Source organism: Penaeus chinensis, chromosome 8, assembly GCF_019202785.1.
Source record: "Penaeus chinensis breed Huanghai No. 1 chromosome 8, ASM1920278v2, whole genome shotgun sequence".
NCBI lineage: Eukaryota > Metazoa > Arthropoda > Malacostraca > Decapoda > Penaeidae > Penaeus > Penaeus chinensis.
The window spans coordinates 40,615,195-40,629,656 of record NC_061826.1 but is presented as its reverse complement, the minus strand read 5'-3'; the positions used below and the strand labels follow the sequence as shown (position 1 = coordinate 40,629,656).

Genomic DNA, 14,462 nt, shown 5'->3' with positions numbered 1-14,462 from the left:
TATCTATAAATATATATGTACATGAATATATATATGAATATACAATATTTATATATATGTACATACATACACACACACATATGTATATGTGTGTATACATATACATAAACATATATATGAATATATGATAATATATCTACAAATATATGTCTATATATATAAGTATACATACACACATATGTTATATATATTTGTACAATACATATAGATATATAAATGAGAGGTGAAAACGCTCTACCGTGTTGATACTATGGTAGAAAAACTAGATTTATTGAAAGTGAGACAACAGTTTCGGAATCCACCTGGATTCCATCTTAAGTTATACATTGTGGGTTTTTCTACCATATATATAAATATATGTGTGTGTGTGTATGTATATATATATATATATATATATATATATATATATGCGCGTGGGTTTGCACGTTGACTGCCTCAAGAATGTGTTTACGGATGTTTACCTTAATCGTGTGTATTTATAAATTCGTGATGTTTATGCATGTACCACTATCTACCTAAACTGACCATTAATACAACAACCCGACCATTACTTTCTTGAAACGACTTTTATGACAACTGAAACGACCATCGCTCTCAGACAAACAGACGTTGAGTGCTTATTCGGAGAAGATGGAGGTGGATTGATTGTTTTTTCTTTCTTCTTTCCATCCCTTTCATCTTTATTAATCCGTCTTTCCATCTTCATTTCCTTAATTTCATCTACATACTTGTTCTTAATTTTTTTTCATTCCCTCTCATCTTTTTTTAAACTGTTACGGTTATTTCAGCTTATATCCTACACACATTTCCTAACTTGTTATCTCATTTACTTTTTTATGATTTTAGCTTTTATCTTCTATTTTCCGCTTTATCTCCTAGATGACGGTTGAGGTTACGAACACAGGAATGAAAAAGTTTCCAACAGAGCCACTTCTTATTTCTGAATTTCGTGTTATGCTCTTATGTGTATATACAGATAAATATACATATGCATATATATATATATATATATATATATATATATATGTATATATATATATATGTATATATATATGTAAATATACACACATTTGTATATAAATATATATACATATACATATATGTAAACAGATATATATACACACACACACACACACACACACACACACACACACACACACACACACACACACACACACACACACACACATATATATATAAATATATATAAATATATATTATATATATATGCACATATATACATATAGACACATACACGCGCACACACACACACACACACACACACACATACATATATAAGCATATATGAATATATACAAATATATTTTTTTTGTTTTTGTCAATAGATATATGCAACTCGATGTGCTTTATTCTAGTTAAAACGAGTTCAAAACGCCAGACATTCTTTAGCAACGATTTTTTTTTTTTTCGGAATATATAAGCATAAGCTGTGAATTAAATTTAAGAAAAAAATAAATTATACACCTTATATATCCCTTACCTTGGCTTCGTGTTTCGAGTTGCCGATTACCTTTTTTTATTTCTTAATTCTGTCGTTCTCTTTTTCTGCGCATTTTGTGAATATGATACCTATTGATATAAATATTGGAATATGATGTAAATTCATTAATTTTCCCTGCTGAGTTTTTTTGTTATTTTTTTCTTTCTCTCTTTCTTTCTTTCTTTCTTTTTCATATTTTAAGTGGCGCATATATCGATATGAAATTGTAAATGTTATTATATATATACATATATATAGGATACCATTTGCATTATGTTTTTAAGATTTCATCGGACTTCTTTATATAATTAACTTATAATTAATAAGAATATTTTTTAAGTTATGTATGTGATTATTCCTCAATATAATCAGATATTATTGTGACGGAATATGACGCAAGTAATTATATACCAAATGCGCTAATTACATTCGACCCGTACACTTAAAAAAAAATAAAAAAATAAAAAATAAAAAAAACTACATGATACTGACACAGAAAGACAAAAACAAATATTTAGAAAATACATAAAAACAAAAAAGCACATTCTATTGTAAAAAGCAAGACAGAATTAAATATTTTTACGCAAATAAGTAAATAAAAACATAAATCCTACTGAAAAAAAGGACAAATTTAAGTATTTCATTCATTACAGCAAAATCTTACCAGCCACTCTATTCCCGCCATCTTCATTTCCCAATCACAGCATCCCCTTTACAACGTTTCGTTGACACTCGAACGCTGCCTTCGAGACGTCTGAAGCAAGATGGCCGCGTGCGTAGGGTTCTGGTCACCGAGACTCGCGGCTTCTCACTGGCCACTGGCTATGCTCCTCCCTGCCCCCTTGCTCCTTGGGCTGTGAACGTTCCACCTGCCCTCCCCCCCCTTCTCTACTTCCCCTACCCGGCCCCCTCCTCTCCACTTCCCCTACCCGCTCCCCTCCTCTCCACTTCCCCTACCCGGCCCCCTCCTCTCCACTTCACGCGACCCCCTCCCCTTCACCTATCCACCCTCTCCCCTTTTACCTCCCTACCCCCTCTCCTTTACACCTTCTCCCCCATTCCCAGACCGCCTCCCCCCCCTTTCCCCGACACCCTTCCCTCTACCCAACCCTCCCCACCATGGACTTGGAATACCAGCCAAAACCACAACTGGTAATACTGATAATAGATGAACAAATTAATATATAAAGATATAAAATAAATAAATAATCACAACTGGAAAGCGTGATTGTTTGTTTGTGTCTTATCTCTTATCCGTAAATGGGCAATTATCCCTCTTAATTCCCTTGAAGTTAGATTTAAAGGTTATTAACCGAATCCTTAATGTATGCGCGAATTTGCATCAACAAAGTTAAACTTATTATTTGAATGCATAAAAACTAGCTATGCGTGCTTGGTCGGATTCAACTTCAGTGCAAGAAAGACACAGGAGAACGATGTTGTGTGACCTTTTATTATTAAGGTGTGAAACTTGATTAAGAGATTCACCACCGGTTTTCAGATTTAGCTGTCACAAAAAACAATGTACGAAATATGTCACAGAAATATGTACACATACACATACACACGCACGTACATACATATGTGTATGCATATATGTATGTGTGTGTATTTATTCATAAATAAATATATACACATATATATATATACGAAAAGGAAAACAGCCAGAGTAAGAAATGAAAATAAATCGTGACGTTTCGAACTCTTCCCGCGTTCATTTAATGTACACGTTACTGTGTTTGTGTCATGTATATGTGTATATATACATATGTATGCATACATAAATATGCATATATATGTATATATATGTGTGTGTGTGTATATGTAATATGTATATATGTATATATACTGTATATATGTGTATATGTAATATGTATATATGTATATATACTGTATATTTATGTCTATACAGATATATACATACACACGCACATATATACACACACATCCTGTGTATATATATGTATATGTACATACATACACACACATAAACATATATATGTATGTATGTGTGTATGTATATATGTATGTATATATAGATATATATGTGTGTGTGTGTGTGTGTGTATACAGATATATGTATATGTATATATATATGTATATCTATACTGTGTATATGTATATATGTGTTTGTGTACATATATTTTACATGTATTGTTGACATATCTAGAATAAGATTTGTATCAGTAAGGTGAATTAATTTAACAACTCATATATTTTGAAGAATTAATCGAATACACACACACACACACACACACACACACACACACACACACACACACACACACACACACGCACACACACACACATATGGACACACCTGCACGCATATGCAAAGGTAATTTCGGCTCCGACCACTCAAAATCAAAGGCCTTCTTGGTTTCATTGTGCTTATGCATGGAATCCGCTTCTACTGTAAACGCAGGATCTTTTTTTTTTCTTTCTTTCTTTCTTTTTGTCTTTCATCTTTTGTGATATTCCAGTAACATTTTTTTCGTATTTTTATTACTCTAATTTCTTTGTTTCCAAATCATTTTCTTTCTCCTCCTGCGTCGTTTTCTTTTCTTTTTATCATTTTTACTATCTTTCTTTTTCCTCTTCTTCCTCCTGATTTTCCTGTTTTCATTTTGCATTTCTCCCTATTTATTTCCCTTCCTTTTCGTCCCACATCTCTTTCGTGGTATCCCTGTTCCTTCTTTCCTTTCAGTTCTTCATAATACCACGCTGTCAGCCTAACGAGTACTGCTACTATTAACATACTTATAATCCCTAATACAACTATTACTTCTTCCCCTACTCTTACTACTCCATTACAACTGTTATTACTACCACTACTATTACTACTACCACTATTACTATTATTACTACTGCCATTACTATTACTACTAACACTATTACTATTATTTTTGTCATTACTATTACCACTACCATTATTAGCACTACTAAGGCCACTACAACTACTATTACTGTAGTCATTGCTACTATGACTCCAGTTACTTTTACCAATTTTGTTACTGTTTCTGCTGCCATTATTACTGCTACAGTTTAAACTACTAAAAATATTTTTCCCATCTTCCACTTATAGCTAAGCCTTCCCTATTATTCATTGCTTAATCTAAAACATGTATGACGTATTTTGTTTCGTGTTGCATTCACTTATTGCAATGAACGTACGTGCTGCATTGCTTACTGCGGCCGTATGCGACTCTGGGTGGCCGCTTGTTCAGAGTTCAGTTCATAGAGTTGCTCTTAAAAACGGCTACAGGAGAGCAGATTTAAAAGCGTTAAAAGCGATTCATCATCCAAGCAACTATATGGTTCCTTGGTTGCTGTTCTCTGCCTCTGTCTGTCTGTCTGTCTGTTTCTGTCTCTCTCTCACTCTCTAACTCTCATTCGCTCTCTCTCTCTCTCTCTCTTGCTCTTTCTCTCTCTCTCTCTCTCTTGCTCTCTCTCTCTCTCTCTATATATATATATATATATATATATATATATATATATATATAGACAGACAGACAGAGAGAGATGATATATTTATTCTTCATATTAAATGTATTTACTATGTATTTCATCTTCATTTTGCTTATGAACTACTGATATCATTAAACTCCTATGACACGAAGGTAGAAATTCGAAGGTTCGGATATTGAGGTTAAGCTCTCTACCCACGCACCCAGAATCTTCGAGCACTTGGGTTCGACTCTTGCTTCATTTCACGAGTTTGTTTGTTTGTTTCGCTTGTCTTTCGCCATTTATCAACACTAGAATGTTCTAAAACCTTATAAAAGAATGGTCTCTTTTCGAGCTCGTGACTAATTTCTTGCATTTTCTGTTGCTGCATCCCCTGCTTCATCATGACGAATACAAATAAAACCACTTCTGGCTTGTCACTGCAAAGGATGACTCACACGAGCACTGACTTGGTAAACCTACCAGTAACCAAGCATACCGTAGGGATATGATTTTTCTTTTGCTAATACAGGAGCCTTTAGTTCTTTTCTCCGGGATGGGCGGGGGGTGGGGGAGGGAGTTATCTCATTACCACCTCGAATTCCTGCTCATTTCTGCAACATATTCCTTCGATCGAGATGAAGGAATTAAGTTCGTGCGGCTGACCTAGGGAAGTGAAGGGGGTGGGGGTGGGGTGGAAGGGCGCTGACCTTGGGTTAACTGGGGATATTGTGTGGCAGGGGTGGGAATAGCTGGTGTCCTGTGGGTGTTTATTATTCAGATCAACAGATCAGTATCAGATTGAATGGTACAGCAATTGTTAAAGGGGGAGAGAGACAAATGGAAGGAAGAGAGAGAGAGAAAGCAAGCGAATGAGCGAGAGAGTGTGCGGGGGGTAGAAGGAGAAATAGAGATAGAGGGAGAAGGAGGGGAGATAGAGAGAGAGGGAGAACGAGGAGAGATAGAAAGGGGGGAGGGAGGGGAGGGGAGGAAGCTAAAGATAGTCAGACACACATACAGATGGAGATGGAAGGAGACAGAGAGAGAGAATTCGAAATCATGTCCTTAATTCCTGTACTTCTTAAGCATTCAGTGTTACAAAACGTATACGTATTTAAACATACATCTATATCTATACATCTGCCACATATATCCCTTAAATTAGGCTACAGCTTCTGGTATAGAACGCCGACAAAGTCCTTTTTTTTACATTTTGAAAAAGAATAGCAGTCATTCTGGTACCCAAATTATTGTTTATATCAGTGCCTTTGGTATATAATTCACCGTTCTTTATTCACCGGTTTTATGTCTGACGTCGTGAAGAAAACGGAATCGATGTGGATTTCATTTTGAATTTTCGGTTTCTTCTGTGACGTTTGTTGTTGTTGTTGTTATATAACTGTCCTTGTTCTATCTTCTTTCTCCTCCTTTATCTGTTTTCTTCTATTTCTTTTTCTCGTCTTTCCTCTTACCCAGCTTTGTTTTCTTCTTTTTCCTCTTTTCTTCTTTTCCTTCTTCTTCGTCTTCTATTCTGTTATTAAATCCAAATACGAATGTAGGAAGAACAAGAGACTTCTGGAGAGGAACGGAGAGAAAGAGAAAAAAAGTGAAATATTTGTTTTCATCTTTCTCATGTTTTTTTTTTTTTTTTTTTTGATTGTTTGTTTGTTTGTTTTTACTTAATGTATCCTTCTTTCTTCGATTCCTTCGCTTACCTTCCTCCTCCTTCGTGTTTTTATTCTTGTGAAGAGAAAAAAAACGACGATAACTCCTGAGTGAAAATTATTCCGACTATCAATAAATCTCAGAAAAAAAAAAAGGAATGAAGGTATTTGACGAATACATGAAACATAATTACAATCTCTCGGAGTCTTCAAGGAATGAAAAAAAAAGTGATCAATCTCCTTCAAAATTTGCGAAAAACAAAAACAGAAAAAAGCGCGTAGCTACGAAAGAAACAGAGGAATGTACATTTTGTATGAAGAATGTGTCATTATCCATGAAGTAAAAAGAACTAGAAAGAAAAAAAAATAATGTGGCAACTGAACCAATACTCCGGAGAAAGAAAAATGTGAAACGAAATTGTTATATATTTTCTCTCTCATTTTTTTTTTTTTCTTTTTTTTTTTTTTTTCTTTTTTTTTTTGTGTGTGTGTGTTATCTACCTACTTGGCGATTTTGTGTCTTGGTTACAGCGAAGGACAATCAATAGTCGTAAACTCCTAACAACAAAAGACGAAAATCATGTAAATAAAATCCAGGAAAACTTGACAACTGTTACACTTTCAGCAGAAACACCATATACAAACGTATCTACTGTACTGTATAACGTGTTAGGAAAAAAAAAAACATTACAAAATAAAACCTATTTTTTTTACCTACAGTGTGCGTTTCTACTAAATCACCAGATCATCTATTATGCCATTCATCATACACGGCATCATCAGCACATTCAATAATGAACAAAACTGCTCACTAATTCATCCTATTTCCACAATCCGATGTTAATGAGTAATGTGTTGATGTCGTCACGAGAATCAACATGATCTAAACACTTGGTTACGGGCGGGGGGGGGGGGGGGAGTAGAGGTTATATTTTACAGGTATTACTGTTATTATTATAGTTATTATTACTTCTGTTATTATTACTATTTTATCATTATTGTTATTATTAGTAGTAGTAGTATTATGTTTGTTCTTCTTCTTCTTCTTCTTCTTATTATTATTATTATTATTATTATTATTATTGTTGTTATTGCTATTATTATTGTTATAATTATTATTATTACTGTTATTATTATCATTGTTGTTGTTATTCTTATTGTTATAATGATAATGCTGATGATGAGAATGATGGCAAAAAAAAGTAATATAATGATACTATTAATTACAATCTTATTGATAATAGTGATGATCATTCTGATTATTATCGTATTATTATTACTATTACTAATATTTTCATCATTATTACTCTTATTATCATTATTATTATTATTACTGTTATTATTATTGTTGTTATCATAATCAAAAATGCTACTATTATCATTACTCTTATAATTATTACTATTATTATTATTGTTATCATTATTATTATCATTATTATCATCATTATTATTATTGTCGTTGTTGTTGCTGTTGCTGCTGCTGTTTTTATTATTATTATAATTATTTTTCATCATTATTACTATTATCATTATCATTATCATTATTATTATCATTATTATTATTATCATTTTTATTATTTTTATCAGTATTATTATTATTATCATTATTACAACTAACAGTTGTTATTATTATCATTATCATTATTATTACAACTAACAACTATTATCATCATTATTATTACAACTAACCATATCAAAATATACTGACATAAGGCAAGAGATGGCAAGTCATGATTTCATTATTTGAGCCTTAGACAATTTTATAAAGATTTCTTCTCTTCAGGGTTAGGCAGGTTAATAATAATTAAAAAAAAAAAAAAAATTATGTACAGAGTTAACAGTCGTAATTACATCTTTAAAATTAAAATAGGAAGTTATTACAGAGTTACATCGATATATTTCTTCTGAGAATATGGGCAATTGTTATCATTATTATTATTATTATCATTATTATTATTATTATTATTATTATTATTATTATTATTATCATTATTACTATTATTATTATTATTATTATTATTATTATTATGATTATTATTATGATTATTATTATTACTATTATCATTATTATTATTATTATTATTATTATTATTATTATTATCATATTTTTATTATTAATATTATTATTATAATCATATTTTTATTATTAATATTATTATTATAGTCATATTTTTATTATCATTATTATTATTATTATTATTATTATTATTATTATTATTATTGTTGTTGTTGTTATTATTACTATTATCATATTATCATGATCATTATTATTATTATTATTATTATTATCATAATTATTATTATTATTATTGTTATTATTATCATTGTTACTATTCTGATCTTTATAAGAATTATCAGTATTGCTATTGTTATTATTATTGTTGCTGTTGCGGTTATTACTATTAGTATCATCATCATTATCCTTATCATAGTTTGATAGACAAATACTTAGACACATATATCTATATATACATATAGATATGAATATAGATAAAGAGATAGGTAGATAGATAAACTGGTATATACATATACATTGATGCACACAACCACGCACACATGCACACACACACACACACACACACACACACACACACACACACACACACACACACACAAATACACAAACAAACAAACAGTTTGAAATACAGACAGGCACGGACAATTAGAAAGATAAGCATATATAATTTCTTACATTTACGATCCCTTGGACTGGGTTTATCCTCAGGATCCCTATAACAACACTGCTGTCGGCTGCAGTACACAGAGGGTAGCGTGTAAAGTGGACCCGGCGAAGAGAGCAACACATTTTATCCCCGATTTTAGTCGTCCCAGATAACCCACCATGTCATATTGCAAGCAAGAAGGTATGCTTATGGCAAAAGAGTAAGCAATACGTGGAAAATGTAGGATTAGTAGTTGGCTTTTTTTCCAAGGAAGATTCGAGTCCAATTCGCATTCATCATTTCCTCTCCCGTGGTTAGATAATCGAGGAAATCTCACAATTGCGTGATAATCTGGATTTTGACAATATTTACCGTTATGTTTTTATTTAATGAGAGTGTTGCTATTTACGGTTTTCAAATTCGTCTGTTGTTATGAATAATTACCTTTTTGTTAGTGACTATATAGTCTTGCGTCGCCAACGTGTTTCTTTGTGATTTAGAAGTGTATGATAATTTGAATTTTAAGTAATCAAAGGGCTTCATAACAGTACCAATGATTCCAATAATAAAATTAGTCATATTGTAATGTCAGTTTGGATTACATAACTGTATTTGAGGGTTGTAGGGACATGAAGTTAAGCTCCCGTTTTTCAATATTTTTTGAGTCATAGGGCATTCATTTTTACTATGATACTCCATATCAAGTAGTAATATTACTCATGTGATTAATTGAGTTTTGTATGAAAAATTAGATTAATATTTTATATGAATGAATTATCAGGTAATCATCTGCCGATAAAAAAAAACCCTCCAAGCTTGCAATTATTATATTTTCTTCTTATTATTCATAGTGTAATAAGAGTGGTGGGGAAGACTGAAAACTTCGGGTAGTATTTGAATGTATTAGAAAAATGATAATTTAGTCATATAGCTGGTAACCTGCAGTTATTCATAGTAAGTTGGGCAGATATTTACAAGACATCATTGTTTTCCATTGCCTTATGTACAACAGCTGCTTGTCTGCCATTGGCTTCCATGCCATCAACAGTTTATCAAAGGCGAATAACATATAAGCAATTAAATTAAGTGCTGTCTTGCCATAATATATGTAGCTCCTGGAAGTGTCTTGTGTTGTAGGTCTTCCAACCCTGAACACAGCAAGCTACAAGTGGTTATGGACAGAATAGTTTGTGTAATTAAGAGCATTTTGCAAGCTGTTGTGGGTATCTTTTAATATTTGCCCTAATTTGTATCTCGAGAGTTATCAGTTAAAATGATCACCTAATAATGCAGAGTACTATTTTTTATGTTATGCTCTCTCTCTCCAGCTAAGCCATAATCATACATAAGCAAGGAACATATAATCAGGTAGCTCCACTTTCATTTGTCCTATTGAACACAAAAATGAAATTGACTTTTTTCCAAGAGTATTCTGAAGGAACTCTGTTATGAATACAAGAGGGGATTTTTTGTTTTACTTCTGGTAATTATAACAATATTGAGTAAATTATACAAATATTTATATATCTAGCTATATCTGATATCTCACAGCACACTCTCATTGGCTAAATGTGATGATGTTATTAACTCAGCCTCTTTATTTGGTCAGTCTGTGCAATATTTTATGGTAAGGGATTTTTCAGTTTATTTTCTTTGAAAATGGTTCTGTAATAGCAGTTGTAGAAAAATAAATGAAACAAAACCAAGGAAAAAAAAGTAATATTTGCAACTGACAAAGCCAAAGGTGCAGGGTATAGCTCAGAACTTACCAACTAGGATTTTCATCAAAACAGAGTGGGGCTACCTGGGTTCAAACTACCTTGTACCTAAGCTTTTATTAATACTTTGACAGGTACTCAACATTTCTTAGTTATGAGTGGCTACATTTAAAATTTAAACTGGCATTTGATATGGGGATTGCCAAGGTTCTTATTTCATTAATGTACATATTTATAAAGGCAAATTTACAATACATTTTATAAGCTTCAAACCATTTCTTAATATCTGGCTAGTAACTTGAGGCTGTTAAATTTCATGTGTTTCTTTTTATTCATTTCTTGTATAATGCAACAAATTCACTTTCCAGATGCATATTTGTATTGATGTTTGTCCATCAATTTTTTTTCGTCTTCTTTTTTTTCAGGGAAGGATCGCGTAATATTTGTTACGGAAGAAGACCAAGATGGGCCCTCAAAAGTCTCGTTACCAGAAGATGAAGAACAGCCAGGTAAGCTCCCTTTTTATTATCAACATCATCAAAAGTATCAATGTTTTGATCATGTATACACTGAAATTTCTCTCAAATTATTGTTATAATTTCAGATGATGTATATCTAATGGCTTTGCCAAGTCTTGTATAATCTGTACTTGCTGTAAGATTATTACCACATTTATGTCTTCTTATCCTCTTTACTATTAGCTGGACTTATACAGCCTGATGGAGAAATCAACTGGGCATGTCCATGTCTCGGCGGAATGGCTACTGGTCCTTGCGGTGTTGAGTTCCGAGAAGCCTTTACCTGTTTCCACTACTCCAGTGCAGACCCCAAAGGAAGTGACTGTTTAGAGCCGTTCAAGGAGATGACCAACTGCATGTCTAACTACCCAAATGTCTATGGCAATAAAGACAAAGAAGAGATGCCAACAGAAGAAACAGAAAAAAGTTCAGATACTCAACAGTCAAAAGAAGTTGAAGCAAAAGCATAATGAATCATTTAGAACTATTTGGAAAATGAATGTATTTGTCTTGATGCACTTTGACCAAGAGTGAGAGCATGTATATAAGTGGTGGTACAAGCTCAAGTAATACAGTCTCTATTTTCAGCTGTACATGGAAAGCAGTTTGTAAAAATACCAGAAATGTTATCATTGTTATGTAAATATTATGGGAATATGCAGCCATGGGTAATTTGTTACAAGTACCATAAGGAGTTTCCAGATGTCACATTGGAAACATATAAATTACTCTGAACTGGAAATGACTGTTAATGTATTTCTTTAATAAAATGAATAAGATTAAAGTTTGATGTATTTATTATTTTTATTCATGTTTTCATTATTAATGACCCTTGTTATTAAAAATGAGAAATAAAAAACAAGTTTGCAATAAAAGACAAAATACAAACCAAAATGGAAAAGAAATTATTTTGGACGGATGGACTTGTAACACAAGGGCAAGTAAATATTGATTTGATCCATGTAAATATAGTTGCAATGTAGTTATGCAACTACTGAAATTATTAAAACAGTAGATAGGTACAAAATGTGAAATTGGTAGAAAATAGGTGTTATGATCCTGGTAGAGCATAAGAGCAGTTGTTACATATGTTCAGGCATCTTAAGGAGAGTATATTTTTTTCTATATATATGTATACTTTAAAGATCAGATATCTTGACAAGTGGTATTATTATTTATATTATTGTAAGATCGCTTACTAATTGAATTAAGAATCTGGAAACTTCATTCCCTAAACAGTACTCATAAATGCACTTTATTTATACACATTTGTATTTCCAGTTAATATTCTGTACATTCTTTGTCTGTGTTCATTGCATCTCAGGAACCTCAAATGCAATCATCAGCTGGAATTGTTTCAGTTATGTAATAGATGCTATATTATGCTTCATGCATAAGGCACTCAAAAAAATCAGAGGAAAATGATAACAGTTAGATTATTTGTCTCTTAATTTATCAGGCTTAATTGCAGGATAATGTGCTCAGTGGCTCAGTGGGCTAAGGTACTTGAGTACTGATCTAGTTTTCAGGTATTTCAGCCTCTCTTGTGCCACGAGTGATTAGGTTCCCAACTTCCTAGAACACTGAGGGAGGAGGCAAGTTATGAGATTTGTTAGTCAAGTCTATGCATAACTTGGTGTCTGCCCACCTTTTAATAAAATTAATGAATTGAAAGATACGTCAGCTGAGAATATTTACTGCTGCTTAGTAATGAAACTTTTGCTATTTGATTTCCAGGTAGTTCCAAATTCATAATTTTGCTATGCAAGTTCCATACATTATGTATTTTTCCGTTTTATTAAAAAATATAAAGTTTGATGAGATTAAGATTTTGTAAAAAGTGTAAACATATTTTATATATAATGTTTAGTATTCTCTTTAACTTGAAATTACTGTTTATAATTACATCAGGGTCAATTTTTAACACTTCTTGTTTTCTTCATGTAAGTATTTGTATATTATTACTCTGCGAGTGAAGTATGTTTTACAAGACTAATTAAGGATAATTCAACATCTCAGACTTCATGATACTGTCATATATGATCATTCAGAAATAAAGGTATTTGTATATGTATATATTTTGGACCCATCCTCATACTTTCTTATGCTTCCTTTCCATACTCTAATGGGATGATAATATGCATGAACAATTTTATCCGTGTTTCATACAAACAATTAAACAATGGAACTCATAGTATTATTGCATCTCCATTTACAGTCAGCAAAGACACTTTCTGAATGGAAAAGCAAAATTTATCAACCACATTTTTCGTGTTGTTGTTGAGAAGGTAGGCAGTTTTGACTACATATAAAATGGGAGCACAATGTTTTTTCATCTTTTAATGTTCTCCCCATGCTTTTATAACACAAGAAATAGGGTAACATTATTGGAATTTCATTGTCAACTCATTATTGCAAAAATATCTTCCTTTTCTTGGTACTTGCTATTGTGCTTATCTTTTCAAAACATGAAAGAACCAAAACCCAAAATCGCATAGAAATTTATGACTTGTGTGTACTGGGTTCCATAGTCCCCAGTGTAGAGTGGTCAGTGAAGTGAACAGTTAATGTTTAACATTTGCCTCTGAATAGTATGGTATGTCATGCCATGCCAAAAATGGACATTTTGCTGGGATATGTGTTATATCCCCTTTTACCATGATGACTTGTTCCATGGTGGATTGTGGGAATTTAAGCCAGAAAATAGTATTAAGGTCTGATTACTTCATATATCTTTGTATCAAAGCTACAAGCATATATGGCATAAAGACAACCATAACAGTTACCAGCATAAGGCCTGCTCTGCCATGTTTACAGGTAGACCTGGCGTTCAATCCTTTCAGCATTTTCAGTTGCTCAGAGGCAGTGGGTGAACCAAACACACAAATGTTTTAACCAACAGTGCCAGGATGATGTGATATACATGCCATGTCTAGTGTAATTTTCATTTA

At 32.3% G+C, this 14,462-nt stretch overlaps 1 protein-coding gene across 1 annotated transcript; it reads left to right on the top strand.

Annotated features, from left to right (window-relative positions):
- The first annotated feature begins 9,342 nt into the window (after nt 1-9,342).
- LOC125028018 (mitochondrial intermembrane space import and assembly protein 40-like) lies at nt 9,343-13,581 on the top strand. Its single transcript, XM_047617276.1, has 3 exons — nt 9,343-9,476; nt 11,419-11,502; nt 11,695-13,581. Exons 1-3 carry the CDS (start codon nt 9,455-9,457, stop codon nt 11,979-11,981), a joined length of 393 nt encoding a protein of 130 aa, XP_047473232.1. The 5' UTR covers nt 9,343-9,454; the 3' UTR covers nt 11,982-13,581.
- The last annotated feature ends 881 nt before the right edge of the window (nt 13,582-14,462 follow it).